Source organism: Nesoenas mayeri (assembly GCF_963082525.1).
Source record: "Nesoenas mayeri genome assembly, chromosome: 6".
Lineage (NCBI taxonomy): Eukaryota > Metazoa > Chordata > Aves > Columbiformes > Columbidae > Nesoenas > Nesoenas mayeri.
In genome coordinates, this window is record NC_137545.1 from 6,711,423 (window position 1) to 6,729,672 (window position 18,250).

The window sequence follows — 18,250 nt, forward strand, 5'->3', positions numbered from 1 at the left end:
CCATAACTGTCTCAGCATCTTTCTAGCACTGGGGCCACCATTGTCCCTAATGGCTCCACTTCGGAGCGTTGTGACCAAAGGTGCTGAGACTTTCTCTGTCTTCTGAGTGAAGAAAAAGACCCCGGTTCTCAGTGGAGAGAACAGATTAGAGCTGATACAATAAAGGGAGGGGATATTTTTCCCTCCAAATAATTTGTAATGGTGCCCTATTTGGGTATACTTCTATAATCTGCTGCTGTTTTTTCTTACTTGAGCTTTGTCTAAAGCTGGGTTTATGTTAGAAGATTTTACAGGATTGCTGCATACCTGACCTTCATTGTATTCTGTTTTGTGGGAGTTCTGAGTCTGCTGTTACTCAATCACGTTTGACCCTCCCAGCTGCTTCTGATAACAGTCCTGTGTCAGCTGCAAATACATTAATCACTTTATCAAAGGAAAGCCCCAACAGTTGTAATAAAATAATCTTGGTTTCTAGATGCCAGACTGAAGTGGTGGCTGCTTTTAAGGTAGATGCTGAGCCATTTATCATTTTTTCTTCAAGGTCTTCAGTGCTGAGTTTGTTACTGAGTTACTGTGTTTTTGTTATCTGTAGCTGTATTGAATGGTTTGTATTTAAGGTATCCTCACTTTTAGCTGGCAAAATAACAATGTTCATGCACTTAACCTGGACCTTGCTTTTGAAATACAGTAGTCTTGTACATGGGCCTTTCTTACTTTCTGAAGTTTGTCGTGTGGGTTTTTTTTTGTGTGTTGTGTTATATTTTCCTTTTCTCTTTCCTCATTTCTGTGTGAAAAGTGGGTGGCAATTGGCAGGAGTAGCTTTACAGTTCTGTGTGCTCACTTTGAGTTGGATTTTAAGAAATCATGCCCGTAGTCCCTCACCCCCCAGTGCTACCTTCAGATATCAAACCAAAAGCCAGATTCAATACTAATTAATTATTTGCCAGGTGCCTGTAGCTGTGTAGCAGTTTGCTTAGTAGCATAACAATACAATGAATATTGTAGCCAGTACTTGGCAGGGAGAACTTGAGATACGAAAGTTAAAGCTTAAAATGTTGTGATTTTACTTAGAGATGTCTAGTTCTGGAGCTGTTGTGTTAAGTTACATGGGGTGAGTCTTTTGTGTTTCTACATTGTTGAAGCAATCTAGTCTAATGAGCTAAAGGATATTCTTAGTTTATAACTGGAGATCAGATTACAGTTGCATTCTTGCATTCATACAATTACCTTGGATTCAGCACTTGCATACAGTGCACTCCAGTTTCTACTGAGGTTTTTCTGTAGGTTTTTTTATAGTTGTTACAGATGCAACGTGTGGACATCATTGTCTAAATGCATGTCTCCCGTTCTCTTTGCCTGTTCTGGTTTTGCATATTTGTTCTTCAGTGAAATATTTTTCTTAAATGTCAACTCTTGGCGTGTAATGTAAAGATGGGCTATATGATCCCTCTAATGTATTCTCTACTGCATATTTTATTCACATATCTAGAGAGTGGTTCTCATTCACATTCAGGTTCAGTATAGAATCGGAATACTCTCATTTTTGAAGGGTTCCAGTGCTGAAATCAAAGTTTGAGTGCAATTTAAAATGTTCCGTCTCACCTTGGTTTCATCTATCTGTGCTCTGACTATTGCCGTGTTGGGAATTCCATGTTAGGGATATCTCTGCAGTTTTTCTTGTTTTCCTCCTCAGACCTGACGTGGGAGATGGGTATTTTTTCCCTCTGCGTATTCAACTGCCAGAATAAACCTATTTTCTCTTCTTTCTGCTCTCTAGTGATAGTGGAGTTCACTAGATGAGATGAATAACTGCCTCCCCTGCCTTGTGGAAAATGAAAACACTTTCTCTTTGTTAGTACCTAGTCCTATTAATTTCTCAAAGTGTAATCACTTAAAGATGGCTAAAGAACAAGAAAGGGATGGACTGGCGATTTGTTGGACTGCTTAGCGTGTTAAATCTAAAGCTGGTAGTGAGCTGCTGATGCTTTGTTGGTCTCATTCCAAAGCCTGAAAAGCAACGGTGCTTTCTGGTTGTTGGCCGTGTCTGCCTTCACTCAGCAGTGCCCTTGGCTTCAAAGAAAAACAAGGGAAGGTTTTTCAGCGCTTTCCCAGCTGGGTAACAGTTTTTCTGTCAGTCTGTGGTGCATGAATTGTCTGGTTGGCTTTGTTTGTTTGTTTTGCTCTTTACACTGGGGTGCTGAGGAGCCAGCAAGGCAAACGGTGTGAGCAGCCTTCACCAAACTGCCCAAGTGCTGAGACACAACCAGCCCTACTGACAAAGACAAATCAGCTTCTCTACTGATGCGATCTGATTAGAGTCCCTGTTTTGACATCGGGCTTTTAGTACCTTCAAAGACAAAACTTTAAAAATGGGGTATTTAAAGTGACCTTGCATAATGTTTTATTTTTCTCCTACTTTGTAATTGCACCATTTGCCAATACAACATCAAATGATGATTTGACAAAAAAAAAAAGTGGGAAGGATAAGTTTTCACAACTAGTCTTGAAAGATAAGTAGAATGACTCTAAACAAAAATTTAGCCTGTGTGTGTGAAAATACATAAAATGAGATTTTAATTTTAATTTTTCTTAAATAACTTTTTTAGGTGAAATAGCTTCATCTGTTCTGGTCTAAAAGAAGATCTGCACAGTAGGGCAATTTGTGTTGTTTTGGAAAAATCTTTGGTTCAGCTTAAATGTTTAATTTATTCCTATTAGGAGGAGTAAAGTTTATTCTTTTACGTTGTCTTACTGTGTTAGAAAAACTTCTTAACGTCTCTGAAAATCGAAATGTGTGCTTTAGCTAGAAACACCGCGTCATGGCTGTATTACTTTACCTCCTGTGATCTCTCATTTTAGTTCCTGTATTGAACTCAGGATACATAAACTGACATAAACCAGGCATGAACGGGTCAAGTGTGTCCTTCTCCAATAAATATGCTTTTTAAAAAGTGTTTTAGAAAGTAGTTTGTTTAGTCGAACCCCTTTTTGCAGAAGGAGCAGCCAGAGCTTGTTTGCTTCACTTTATGGCTTATGGTAAAGGGCAGTTGCAGGGCTACTTGCCTCTATGTCAGCTGAAATGAAAATGCCCATGCTATTTGCAAATACTATGGAAAAGGAGGTGAATTTATGTTTCAGTAGCAGTGTTGAAAGCTTTTAGTCAGCCCTGCTAAATTTACTGTTGAAAATGAAGAACTTTGTACGTACTCAGAAGTTTGATTGCTTGGAAGTAACTTCTGCCTGTTCTCCATCACCCCACAGCTCAGGCAGAATTCTGCTTGAAGATCATTTCTTAGGTGGCTTTATTTGTAGTACTTTGCTTTATCCAGACGGCAGATTGGGAAGCACCTTTTACAGTCACCTTCGTAGGACTGTTTCTATTGTATGACCTTCTGTGTTTTCCATAGTTTTATTGCTGGATGCTGCAAAGCAGTTTCTTTGTGAGCAGACTGCCTTCTGTCCTTTGCCCTCACCTCAGCTTCAGTTTCAGTCTTTGAGATCAATCAGTACAGATCTTTTTTTGGGTATTACTGACACGAGAGGGTGTCTGTGACTTCAGCGGGTAGAAGGATATAAAGGAGCTTTGTCTTCTTTCCAGCATCTTCAAGCATCTTCACTTCTAAAGCAAGCAGGTTCAGAGTTTGGTGAGGAGAACAACAATGCTATGGAATACACGAGAAACCTTTTTACTATCTCATTGTGCTGCAATGTGTTTCTATTCTTTGTATTGTCTTGAAGGTTTCTGCTGCTTTTGAATGTCTAACTAGGAATGATTAAAAGCGTTGTGTTTAATTTTATGCAGTTGAACTGTAGAGCTGTAAAGACAATGGAGTTCGTTCCAGTTAAGAATTTATTTTCAGCAGTGGGACGTAGAAACCTAAACTTTGGAAGCTTCCTGAGCAATAAAACCTAAATGCTACTTTTTCTCTATTTTTGGAAGTTAGTGAAAGGAAGACTTAATTTATACTCAGTTGACCTTCGTATAGGGCGGCTTATTGGGGTCTGGTCAGTACGAAGACCTTCTGAATTCAGTGAATGTTTGGAACAGACCTAATCTCTTGCGTGGAAAGCTGTTTGTCTTTGATTTTTACAGAATCTTCTTGTGTTTGCTTTTATGTCTTAAAAATGTCAGTTCTGCAGCATACAATATTATTACAGAAATGATGCAGTTCTACTCTTTGCGCTGTCTTGCCGCAATGCTGGAGGCTGTCCTCGTTTAGTGATCAGTTTGGAGAAGGAATTTAGAGGTGAAGTTGGAGGCTGTGACCAAACTCCTCCATCTGTTCCCCTCCAGCTCCCTTTTTGTGCTCCCCTCCACAAGCTCTGGTTTGAGAGTAAATAACACCTAGTGCTCTTTGGCTGAGGATGATATCATGTAGGCTTAGAATACCTATGGAAATCATTAAATACTTTTTACATATCGGGAGGCAATAGATCATGTTGCAATATAGAATGTAAAAATAATTAAATGGTAGAATACCTTTCCCTTACCTTCACCTAAAGTAACCCCTTCATCAGGAGCTATGTTGGGATGGTGGCTTTTTAAATCTTGCTTTTACACTGTCTAAATAACAGAAAACAATGTAGCTGGAGTCCAGTCCTTCCCCCCAACTTTGACCTGGTATTTATGCTGTGGATATGGGACAGGCCTATGTGATTTCTGTTTTCTAAATACATCCTTTTTCATGCGGAATTTCCTATTTGCTTTAGGGAAGCAATAATGTGGAGGCGCTTCTAAAATATCCCCCTGAGAAGTAATTGCAGGAGGAGACTTACTAAGTCATTCCTGCTTCTGAATTTCTCAGTGCATCCAAACTCCACCATATTTAAATTAAAAATACCAGTTTAGGGATTGCAATTAATTTTATGCATTCTATACAGCAGAACAAACAGCAACACCAAACAATAATTAATTGTGAAATCATTAAGTAGTGGTGTTTGTTTTATTGATGGGCCAGCTGAGATGTATTTAAACTTATTAGGATTCTCTTGCTCATTAGGTCTCAAGTGTGCTATATGAGCTGCAAAATTTATAAAGAATGTTGCTGTATTTTTCAGAAAAGACGACTGACACTTTCCTATTTGAGTTTGGAACAAAAGGAATCAAGATGTTGCTCCAAGTTTTTGATACATTAAAAGTGTGTATCTATAGACATATATAAAAACCTAACAATAAATGGGAGTGTCTTTTAGTTATAGACTGGTTCATCTTTCACTTGAATGTGTGTTTGTTGACTGAAAACAAATGCATAGAAGAGTTTTTGAACCTATTTTGGACTATTTGAACGTTGAAGGTGTTGCATTGGTGGCAACAATTGCGTTAGGATTCTGTGACAACGGAACAACGCTAAAACCACTTCAAAAAATTTCTGTCACTTCTCTGCCTACATTGCACTTGTGCATTCATGTGACCTGGCTTTAATTTAACATTTGGTAAATATTTGCATAGTAATTCCTAAAGTGTTCTCCTACACATAAAGGAAATGATGATAAACAGCTTTTAAGTGGCTTGATGTTAAACACAAACATGACTTGCAACCCTAAGGTAAAATGCATGTGAGAGTAACTGTTCAATATTCATTTGGGAAGTGCTGGTATGTATTATACCAGGTAACTTATTCATACATTTTCTTTACATATTCAGCTGTTTCTGTTGTATACCTCAGCTAAACGTGTTATAAGAGAACTTTTCCCCACTCAAGCTGTTGGGATTTTTTTGAACTGTTTCGAAGAAAAGCTGTAGGTGTGTTTTCTCCTAAATGCCGTTTCCAAGAGGAGGACATTTGGGATCACAGGTAGGTGGTCACTGTATGCGAATGCTGCCCAGAGCTTCTAGACTGTTTTACTGTTTTATTTCTACAAGGGACTCATTCTTTTTTTCACAGAATCACAGGATGTTGGGGACTGGAAGGGACCTGGAAAGCTCACCCAGTGCAATCCCCCCATGGAGCAGGAACACCCAGATGAGGTTACACAGGAAGGTGTCCAGGCGGGTTGGAATGTCTGCAGAGAAGGAGACTCCACAACCTCCCTGGGCAGCCTGGGCCAGACTCTGGCACCCTCACCATGAAGAAGTTTCTTCTCATATTTAAGTGGAACCTCCTGTGTTCCAGTTTATACTCATTGCCCCTTGTCCTACCATTGGCTGTCACTGAGAAGAGCCTGGCTCCATCCTCCTGACACTCACCCTTTATATATTTATAAACATTAATGAGGTCACCCCTCAGTCTCCTCTTGTCCAGCTCCAGAGCCCCAGCTCCCTCAGCCTTTCCTCACATGGGAGATGCTCCACTCCCTTCAGCATCTTTGTTGCCCTGCGCTGGACTCTCTCCAGCAGTTCCCTGTCCTGCTGGAACTGAGGGGCCACAACTGGACACAATATTCCAGGTGTGGTCTCCCCAGGGCAGAGCAGAGGGGCAGGAGAACCTCTCTGACCCACTTTCAGAACAAACTCTTTCTTGACCATGTGAATCAGTGATGATGGTTAAAATATTGAGAGGAATAATTCTAGAATGTCACTCATTAGAATAGGACTTCTAATCTCAAACTAGACAACTGGAACCTCTCAGTTAAAAAAAAAAAATGTTGTCCTAGCATTTTAGAATACATTTCTTACTTCTTTTTTACTTTATATTTGGCAGTTTTCTCAGCAAGCTCCCTCTCGGTAACTGTCCTCAGTCCCTTCTCTCAGCAAAAATAGGATAAATGTAATCTGATCCTGTGTTGCTCAAAAACTTGAAACCCCGTAGTTTTCTGCTTTCAGCAGGTAAGAAGTGTGATTTCATTGAAGCAAACGTACACTGGCTGGGATCAACCCTTCACATGTGTAACATCCTTTGTGATTGTCATATGTCACTATAACATAAGAAACTTAAAGTAATACCATCCCTTTCTAAGGAAAGTTCAGATTTCTGCAATGACGATTCTGTTTTGTATATACCACAGTTATTTTTTGAACCTATTCTATTCCTTGTGAGCTCTAACTGATGTGTAATATACGAGTGTGTATGTGAGCATGCATACGCGTGTACGTTCAGCTTCTTCCTATTACTGTCCAAGCCCTGCTCATCATGTGGCTGAAATGCTATTTGGGACTTAAGATATTCAGCTTTTACATCTACTGGTAGTTAATGGTGTGTTTTATACGGTGAGCTAGCTAAAATATTGGTGTTTTATTTATTGAAGCCGTCTGGACTCTTGGTGGGAGTAAAGAAGCACAGAAGAAATCACTGTATGGATTTCAGGGTGTTTTTTTAATGTAGACGCTTTGTATCCTGCGCATGGCAGTGTTTGGAGTTCATCCAAAGAGCAGAGAACGTTCTCTGACTTTCCCATCTCTTTGGAATGAGCGGATGATTTTGCTGGTCAGTTGAACTGTTCCTACTTGTGTGACTGTGCAGAGGGAATTTCCTCCATCTAGGCCATCTAGAAGTAGTTACTATTTGCTTCATCAAACAAGTCTATAAAAAGCATCTCTCTGTGTGCTTAGGAGCTGATTCTGTGTGTGTGTGGTGTGGTTTCAGGGCTGAAGTTCTGGTTAAGTTAACAGAAGCCAGCTTCACATCTGTATTTCTGAAACAACAAGTGTTTGGTCTTGTTGTAGTCTCTGGTGGTGACTGTAATTGGGGATTCCTTGGGATCAAAAGGTCCACACTGTGTACCTGACTGATAGTGTGGGTGGGAACGGCACCTTAACTCTTTAGTTTCTGCTAAAGAAACTGTGAATCCTGTTGTGGTTTAGTTCTTATATTTTGGTGTGAATTTCTCAGAAAGAATCTAACACTGACCACACTTGCTCCAAAAGTTTGATGAGGAGCGACATCCTTCAGACTGCTGTAAAGGCTACTTTCTCTTGATATAGCCACCAACAAACCCATTAAGTTACTGTTTTTGTGGCCTGCAGCAAAAGGAAAGCTGGGAATTCGTTAAGCTTAATGTATTTTAGGGTGACTGTGTCTTGAGCTTGTTTCTTGCCAACTTGCTGCATTCCGCTGGTACAGTAGAGCGTTTACGCTCCTTTTTACCTTGTTTCTTTTCCAGTGACACATCTGGGTTGGTGCAGCTACTGAATCACAAATAGATGCAAACTTTAGAAGCAAAATATTCCAATCAGTGGTTTTATTTTTTTCACATCATTTTTTTTTCTGTCTACAGGACACTTAAACAGCATAATATGTGTAGCAGATTTTAATATCTCTTCAGACAAAAACGTTAGCAGAAGTTTGGCTAATTAAGAGGAGTGGTTTTCAAGTCTGCTGTTTGAGTGTTACTAACCATGGAAACCTTTGTGATTGCATTAGTTAAAAGGTTCAGAGGAACAGCTGTAGCTACGGATGCATTCCAGTTGGAGAGAATCGTATTTTGTAAGATGATTGGTAGGGTCAAGTGACACTCTTTCACAAGGTTCCTGCATTAGGTAAATTGTTTGATCTAAGTTAACATGCTGCTTTGTTTCCTCTCTGCCTTTTCATCGTAGAATTTTGTGGTTATGGTAAAAATACTTAAACCATGGGCTTTCAAATAGAGCTTTGAGCTGTAATAGTTACCTACGCTTCATCACTTTGCAGAGACAAACGCCTGTTAATTGATTTTCCTAAATTTTGTGAATTTGAACACCTGATACCTAGAATGAACAAACATTTGCTACTTTGCAAATGGGTGCTTTGAATGCAAAAGGAAACAATTGTAGTTAGAGATAAATTACAGATTGAATAGATGTGTTTGAGATACTTCTATGTGCTTAATTGTGTGGTTGCCTCCCTTTCCCGCAACTCATTTCTGAGCATGGAGTCGTATGGTCGGGAATGTCCCTTTGGTCAGTCAGGTCAGCTGTCCATGCTGTGTCCCTTCCAGCTCCTTGTGCACAAGAAGTCGATAGTGGCACGATGGGCTGCGATGTGCGGTTTTCCGGTTTGTATTTTTTGACTGCTGCCTATTGATGATACAGTAAAAAGAGGCCTAATCCAATTGATCCACATCTGTACCTATGATGGAATTACCCTGATTTATTTACTTGATGGCCAGAGATACAGAACGCTCATAAATAAATACAGAGTGGGATATCCCTACTTCTCAAGGACTTCATTACGTGGGAATATCCAGACTAGAGAAAAGGAACTTGCTGGTCTATATAGTGTCTGTTGAGCTTCACTTTGCTTCTGAGAACTGTGATCTAATTAGGCTTGACAAGTAAAAAGGGATTGGAGATATATATGTAATATAAGTGGAATTGTTGGGATTGCATATCGCATGTCAGCAGACCTCTTCTTTCTTTGTCTATTTCTGAAACTTTTCTTAAAGCTACATGTGTACATGCCAATTTATTGACCCTTAATTTTAGCATATTCTGGCCAGTATCCATAATGCTTGATGAAAGACTCAAACATGCCTTGCAATTTTAAATAAGCATGTCTTCTTCAGTGTGCTGTAGATGTGCCAACTCAACATTTATCAACGCTGGTACCATCAGTACTCAGGCATCTTGCTGTGGCTCGATGAGCTGCCATGTGCTTGTTAAACCACAATAGCCCTAATGGGATAAATGTTCATTGGAGCTTGAGAGCATTCGTGAAAACAGACTGGGATTTATTTATTCATTTGCTTTTTGCTATAATAGCCTGACCTACCTCCTCAGAGAAAGAAATGGTAGGTGGTGTATATATATATATATATAAATATCTGCCCCTTGAAACTGTCAAAAGTGGTGCATGTCTATATATATATATATATCTATATACACACACACATAAGAAATATATTTACGTGTGTATGCTGATAATAACCCGAATATTCCAACTATAAGCTATCGTAGAACCAAAAAAAAAGTTTAACTTCTCCTTATTTTTACTAACTATGTAACTTAAAGAATAAGCTAATGGAAATGAAGTACAAATTTTAAAGATCTTTTGCATGGTGTTCTATAGATAGTCTCTTGTGTTATGTCTGTAGTTTTCATTCTTTTGGTTTCAGTTTTGGGTAGTGGCTCCAAGCTTCTAGCTCATGATTAAAGAGGGAAACAGGTGCAAAGGAGATGGGATACAAAGCTACTTTGTCCGATGGCACTAAAGCCTTGCAAGGTAAGGTTTAAAAGTCTTGTGTCTTTCTTACAGGATCCAGGTTCCTGGGTGAGTATTCACCACCTGGAGTACACAGATGGAGGGATCCTGGACCCAGATGATGTGCTGGCAGACGTTGTGGAAGACAAAGATAAGGTAGAGTTTGCATGAAAAGATGATGTTTGCTTTTTGCTGTGGCTTTTCAAAGAGATCATGCTACTTTCTCATTTCTTGGACATCTGGCAGGTGAAATGCATGTTCAGTATTTTTAAATTAAACACATCTGCCCATAGGTGCTGTGGGTGTCTGTTTCTGGAGTAGAACTGGAAGGGGGAAAAAGGCATGACCAAAGCAATGAAGATAATCAGAGGAGCCTTAGAAGTTGATTTAGGACTTAACCTTTTCAAGCAGTTCTGTGGCTTTTTACTGCTGTATGAAAATAGAGTAGGGAAGGACTTTTTTTTTTTATGCCACTTAAAATATCTTTTATAATCTCTTGCTTTGAATTAAGTTTTTTTGAGAATCATTCAAATGTCATGGTTCAATATGTGTGACAAAATAAACAGACGAATCCTATGATGAGAAGAACAGCTGCCTCAACTGTGTTAAATTTCAGGAGGAGTTGCTGTGATTTGCTACTGAAAGTCTAAGCAGGGCAGTTATTAGTTTTACAAGCTGTAGGTCTGATGGTTGAGAGGTCAAAGAATCCTTCTGTTTGAGAGTGGCAATGAGCCACAGTGTGTGTCCATGCGACCTAGACAAGGTTTGGTGTGATCTGCTAGCAAAGATCCACCACTCTAAAAGGCCTGGAAATATTTTTAATGTTTTTTATGTGGCTTGTTAGCCTTTGAGCATTCGCCAGTGCTATTCCACCCTGACAATATTGGCTAGGGGATCTTTAAGCTTTGCAGAAAGGGAGGAGATATTTTGATCTAATTGACCTAGTGTTTAAAGTCCCTAAATAGATGGAAGATTTTTGGTACATTTCTCTGTGCACTGGTTCTGTTTGGTTATGATTATCTGTATGTGTGGTAAATGAACAGGCCACAGCTTTGTTGCTCCATTGTCCTTGTCATCCTTTCATATGCGTCCAATCAAATAATGCAGTGTCGCATGAAATCAGTCACTCTATATAAAAATAAGTATTGCACTTAACCTGTGTGCCTTTAAACAAAGATGTGTTTGGCATTGCTGACCATGAAGCTGCTCTTTTGTGTAGAGGAAACTACCTGATGCTTTTTTAAGGCTTAATCTGTTCTAGATGGTACTTTGATAGCAGTAAATTACCACAGTTTCTTCAAAGGAAAACGTCCTCACTAATCTATTGAAATTCTTTCGATGGCAACAAAACAGGGAATCAGAGAGAGTTATCAGATATAATTTATTTGGAATTTCAAAAGCTTTTGACAGTCCTTAACAATAGACTGTTAAGTAGGCGCAAGTGCTGATGAGGTAAGTGGCAAATGCTACTGGGGGTGAGGAAATGATTAAGAGGGAACGAAAAGATGGAATAAATGGTCATTTGTGAAATAAGGGCATTGGGATTCACAATGCACATTATTGGGAGTGGCAATGTTTTTGACCTCTGCTTGCCTTAACTTCATAGTTTCCTCTTCAACGCAAAATTAGTCAGAATCCAGCAAATAGGTAGTACAGTGGATGACATGAATTGCTGTCAACTGCACAGTTATGCGTTCTGGAGAGGGTGGCTTTTGCTATTGGCATGTAAACAAGTCGAAGTATTATATATGCTTGGTAATGTGTGTCACATTAAAATGTTTTGGAAATGCTTTATGACGAGAGCCCCTCTTGCTGCCACTTGCTCAGCAAGAATCGATGACCTGAATTGAATGTCAAAGCTAGTGTTGAATAGTTTTAAAATAGTTTCACTGAGTTATCCAGCAAGGAGTTTGCATCCTGATTACTCATAATGATGGATCTAATTAATTAAAAACCTCAAATTTTGTCATTTGAACAAAAACATGCTATTTCTTTGCTTTTCATGTGTTGAAGCTATCAATGGAGTCCTCTTTGTATACTCTTCTTAACAGATCTGTCACTTGAAATAGCTTTTCTCTTGGGGAAGATTTCAATAGTGTGCAAACGTATGAACAAAACATTTCCCCTCACATCATTGTGTACCTTGAGCCTTTGCACATGTCTTAAGTGTATGAACTTGATTTACTCATCTAGGTTTCCCTCTGATTTTTAAATGGAGTCATGTTTTCAAATACTCAAAACCACCTGTAAAGTTGTAATGAAGCCCCGTGTTAATACATTAAAACTTGCTTCGCTTATAGGAAATGTTTAAACTGTCAATACATTCCTAGATCAGAACAGTTCTGCTCTGAATACATACAAAAGTCTCCAGGGAAAATACAGTTTGCATCTAACCTGTCTAATATACATGTTCGTATTTTGACAGGATTAAATGTAAGCAAAGCATACGTACTGGTGTGCTTTTGTCAGCAAAAGGGGTTTTTTTTGTTGTTTTATTTTGAAAGGGTGGAAGGAAGAAAGGATATGTGCTTGTGATGGGCATTGCACTGATACTGAAATCGGAGGGTGCCAGTATGGTCTCGAAAGGTTTTTACTTGGCTGTCTCCGTTGTGAAATCCAGTGATTTGTGGTTTTGGAGGACACAAAGCAACGTCAATGAAATGCTGAAACAGTGTCATCGTTTTGAGATTTGTAGGGACTGTAACTGTCATTTAAGTGTTTCTAATGATAATATCCAGTAAATGGTATGAATTAAGTGTAGCTCTGATACTTGCTTTAGCAAAGCGTTTGATGAAATATTGAATAGCAAAATCAATGACTTCTTCCTTCTCAGTTCACTACCAGCAGAAACACAATACTGAGAAAACGTATCTCCTGGAAGGTCTCCAAATGGTAGAGAAATGATCTGCTGGCTGTTTGGAATTTTTATTGGGCCCATGCGCATTGCTGATGAGGAGCTGAAGATCTGGCTGGAGTGCTTTTGGTAGAGGATGCGATTGTGAGCCTGAGGCTGCTTTGGAGAAGTTGTTTTTGCACAACAAAAAAGTTTGGATTCAGAAGGACATGGAAACTTGAAGACTGATGTAATTATAGAAAGGAGATGTCTCTCTAAGTACCTGACAGACATGTTTTCTGCCATGGATTCTGAACTTTCCCAGGCAGGTTGGGAGCGCTGCCTGCCTGGGTACAGCGATTGTTTTCTGACCTGGGTTTGACTCTGGAGACCTTCAGGGTTGTCATTCTGGCTATGGCAGCACACTCTAATGTGCAATGTGTATTTAAATTAAGTTATATTAAAGTAATTCCACCTTTGAAGAGTTTCTGTTCACTTCAGCCATCGGATTCCTCATGAAATGGAGAAGGAAATCAGAACTAAGGACACCTTTAAGTAGAGAAGGTTTTGGTTAATCTGAGGTGATAAGGAAAATGGTTTCTACAAGAAGGTTGAAAAATGGTAAAAAGAAATCAAAATAACAAGGGAAGTGGGCGGGAGTATCTCAGTAGTTTAAAAAATAAAGGGCTGTGGAATTCGGGTGGAATTTTAATGGGGAGTTGCAGCATTGGTGACAAAGGCCTTGATGCTGTTTTAAATGACTGTCCAGTGGGTCAGCAGGACCTGGAAATGTCACGCTTTAGAGAGCTTTTTCTTGTATCGTTTGATTCTCAAATGCACAATCCATGCAAGTAATGCATGCTGAAGTTAGAGAAATGTGGTTCAAACTCTGGACTTGTGTGCAATTGAGCTTTCTAGTATTTTCTCTGGGGTTTTGTAACTTTCTGCTAACTGGAATGCAGAATAGTTTCTTATTCTTCGGTTTGTTATACAACAGTGTATTATACTTGTCTAGGAAAACAAAGCAAGATACTCAAGACTTAGTTGCAGCTGAGAATTTTTACCTATTGAAGAATATGCTGCAGCGTGTTTTTATGTGGGCTGCTCTACAAGCTGTTGCATATTAGTCAGCTTTGTCTTGGAGAAGTTTAAAAAACAATCTCTTTGATTTAAAGAATAAGTGTGTAAGAGAGAACTCTGGTAGCACAGAGAGCAATTTAATGATGTTAGTTTCATATCATGTGTAGGTAACAGGAGATAGGATAGTTTAATTTGGTGTATGAGAACTTGGATGCTCTGCGTCTTGCACAAAACCTGCGGCAAAGAAGAAAAAGAAAAGAAATTATAGCTTTATTCCTTCTGTAAGGTGGTGAGTGTTGCTCTGGACTGGGGTTTTGACACTCAAGGTTTAATGACATTTAGTTGATTAGTACCAGCGCCAAGTTATTGTTGTCCAGAGAAGGCCAGTTCTTGTGTTTAGTTCCTTGGTGCTAATGAGGTAAAATAGGGATTAGTAGATCAAAAGCCTGGAATGTTCACGTTCGGGGAAAATTAGAAGCCGCAGAACTTTGACAAAACTGGTACATAAGGGCTGTTGTTCTTTGATTCACTTTTAATGTGGGGTGTCTGTGTGGTTTGTTTTTTTCTTTTCCCTAAGTATAATTTTCAAGGCTGTGGTTAATATCTCTGCCAAATACATGTAGATTTTTGTCTCTGTGACTTCTCTTCTGGTTTTGCATTCATATTTTGTGGTTTCAGTAATGAGATTATATGGATGAGCGGAAGTCTTAACATTTAATTAACAAAAAGGACAACTAATAGTTATTTTTTTTCAAACCCTAAAGTGATAAAAATTAAAGTAGATTTCACTTTTATCCTGAATGACGTGATTGCAACCTCCAATTGCATCATACAGTGACCTTATCTGTTAGATTCAGGGTATTCTGTTTCTTAAATAATTTGTAATAGGTTTCAGTTGTAATTTCCCATAATCAAAGTTACTGGGGTATGAATTTTGACAGTATATTTTAGGTAAGTTCTGGACGGTGAAGATAAACCACTACTGTGAATAAAAGTTGGACATAACTTCTGTGAAGGGAGAGCCGATGTGAGTTTTATGGAGGTGTCTGGTAATTAATTAGCTGTGTGTGGTGCATCTGCAAGGAAGGGAAGTATGAGAAGTGGCGTGTTTTAAAAATTACCTTGATCCTGTTCAGCACCTTAAAAGGTGAAGATGTGAGACACAAGACAATCCTATATCATGGACTGTGATGACGGCTCTTCCCCCCACCTTGAGTCACAGGCTTTTGAACTTGTTCAAAAAGATAGTGCCTGCTTAAATCCTGTGCGTTTATCTGGGCTTTACCTCTAGTTTAAAAACAGACAAACAAAGGCATTGAGGATGGGGCCCATTCTTATGGAAAAACTGTAGACCTTGATTTACTGGCCATTTGAACTAAGATGGAGTTTTGGTTTTGCTATTGGTAAAATAGTGTGCAAGCCAGTCAAGCTGCAGCCTGTTTGAAAAAAACCCCTCCATTTCCATGCTTTTCAGGAAGAAAAGGTTTGATGGCATTTTAAGGCAATGCTTGTTTAGGAAACAGATGTCTGATTTCCCTCTTGTGTAGTAGGGTGTGCTGTGAGCCACCATAGATGTATATAAAAGGGTATTTTGATAGGAGTTAGTCTGTTTATTTTTGAAGTGGGATCTGAATCACAGGTACCAGAGGGAAGTGGGGAAAAAACTCCACCATCGCTAGTACTTACTAAGCAGCACTTTATTTCAGTAATGCAGCTTCTTTTAGAATACAGATTACGAAGCTTTGCATTTTTATGAAATTTGTTTTAATTTCTTGCTGCAGAGGTGCCATGCATTATTCAAGATTATAAAATGATTTGGATTTCAGGAGCATTTGGATTTGCTGATGAGGATTTCAAGCTGTGTAATTATGAAACTGTATGCACATAGGTTGGAAGTTCAGAACTCATTAGCGTAATCATTAAAATAACCATTTTTTAAGTGTGGTATTACGTTCCGGGGTGTGCAATTACACTATCATCTGCTTCTGGTTACTGGAAACGTTCTCATGATAAACTTCAGGTCTAGCAATGTGCTTCAAGGTAAGTTCATGGCTTTAAGAACAGACACCTGGTCAAACGTTGCTTAACTTATTAAAGAACATTCAGTTTTATAGATTCAGAGCCATAACGGAGTGCCTGTATGCATACATTAACCTCCTGTTTATCCTAGAAAAAAATATAAGCTTTTATATATTTAGTGCTGTATAATGCAGTTTTCCTTGAAATAGCTGTTGCCTCGGAACATATTACAAGGGTTACTTACTTCAGCTCTACGTACTTTAAATGTAAAACTGTGGTTATAAAGGTTCCTACCAGATGTAATCCAAACTTAGTTTTCCCATTGTAATGTTTGTGTTTGAACATTGTGAACTGTGAACCTTCTCTGATCATCTGTAGCCACCAGTGCTTTTCTCTTTGTGACAACTATTCCATTACTTTTCTCAGATTAAAAAAATAAAGAAGAATTAACTGTGGTGGTGGATCTGTGACACTAATAAGATTCCTGATAGTTTTGGAAGATTGCCTATTTAAATGCTAAGAGGGGGATTTTGGAGTTAAAATCCTTTTTCTGTAAGATACATGCAAATCTGAAACTTGTGCTTTTCTAATTTGCTTTTTCCATTGATCCCTCTATTATCTGATTTGTATTTTGGCATTTTAAATAAGAGAGTATTAAAAGCACAGCAGGCAAAAGGTTTGCGACCTGGGTCCCTTGAGCTTTGTCGAGTATTCAGCTGTACAACCATAACACTTTCTCTCAACCTGAAAATGTGTTTTGTCATCTGGGCACTGAGTCCTGTAGCTAATTGGTGCTGTGACAACTGGAGCCGCTGGGGTTTCTGTCCCTTAGACAATGAGAGGGATGGAGGGAGGGTGGGCAGGGAGGTCACACCAAGTGCAGCTGGTCCCTAATGGAGGATGCAGTGGACATTCCGACGCCCTGATGAAAAGGAGCTTCGTATTGATTGGTGTGTGCAGAACCTGGTGGAAGATGCTTGTTCCTGCTAAATGATTTTCCTTGATGGAACAAATACTTGGAATTCTATATACAGTGTTGACGCTTTAACATGCTTTTGTGCATTTATGTTTACCAAGGGAGTGCAATGCGTTGTGAATATAATGTAACTGTCTTGTGGAAAGATAATTTTGTGGGTTATCTTGCTATTAAGTAAGCTAAGCTCTTAAATACTTCCACGTTGTGGTTGATATTGTGCCTTGGATTATTATTATTTCCCTTTTCCCACTTAGAGTGCAAATGGATTGAAGAAGGGCTCCAAAGGCAGCTTCAACACAAGGAATTTTCCCTGCCTGCTGTGGTGTGTGTGTATATATATATATACATATATATATATATATGTATATATATATACACCTTGTTATGGTGAAGGGGGGGGGGTTGGTGTTCGTATTTCATTCCTATTCAGAAGTGACTGTTCCGGAGTTGGTCCTGGTCCTGTTTTGGAAAACTGTTTCGCAGCAGTAAGTTCACATTACTCCTAAGAGGTGCACAGCTCCCGTGCTATGTTCTGTTCTTCTCATTCCTGCTGCTCTTCCCTCCCAAGCTGAAGCTTGTTCAAAGTTTTGAAATACTTGTGGAAACCTCGTTTACGTGTCAGTAGCAGAAATAAATGACATTGTTATAAGCAATGACATCCGGAAATAAGTGTTCTAGTTGAGAAAAATGAAATATCATTAAAATATTCAGAACTTTCTAGCATGAGAATGTATTTGCTGTGCTGCCACCTTCTGCAAGCCCTTGACTGACTCCATTCAATGCTGGCTGCATGTGCACCATTCTGGTTTTTGTGGTGGTTTTTGCTTTCGATGAAGCTGTTCGAGCTGTTTTCTTGCTGTTGTAGTGCTAGTAATCTGATTTGTGCTCTTTTACCTCAAAATCATTCAGACATTTAATTGCATCCTTGTTTATTAAAGATTCTACTGAAAGTGGCTGTTTGAAGGAAGGAAAGTTAGTGATATTCCTTGATATTTAAAGGAAGGACAGTTGATGATACTCCTCAGGTTTTAAAGGCATGCAGCTTTCAGGTTTTTGCCACATTATCTGAAAAGAAGAGATTCTGAGAATTGAGATGGGATGCCCGATTCTGAAATTTATCCGACCATAAAAATGTCTGGTAAAGAAATGCTTGATAACTGTGGTTGAATCTTGGTGAGTAAAAAGTAGCCTTACTTCCTATGTGTTTAAAATACATTTGTCTTATGGTAGAAAAATGACAAGGAATGTCAATGGCAAAGAATATATGGCCAAGGGTAATTCTGAAAA

At 38.9% G+C, this 18,250-nt stretch overlaps 1 protein-coding gene across 1 annotated transcript in view; it reads left to right on the plus strand.

The window, feature by feature from the left end:
• PARD3B (par-3 family cell polarity regulator beta) overlaps window positions 1-18,250 on the plus strand; it is a gene marked incomplete at both ends in the record, with an annotated part of 357,354 nt that overhangs the window by 11,865 nt on the left and 327,239 nt on the right. The window contains one exon of the mRNA XM_080346605.1: window positions 10,110-10,211. Coding sequence (XP_080202731.1) covers window positions 10,110-10,211 — 102 coding nt within the window. The remainder of the gene's footprint in view (window positions 1-10,109; window positions 10,212-18,250) is intronic.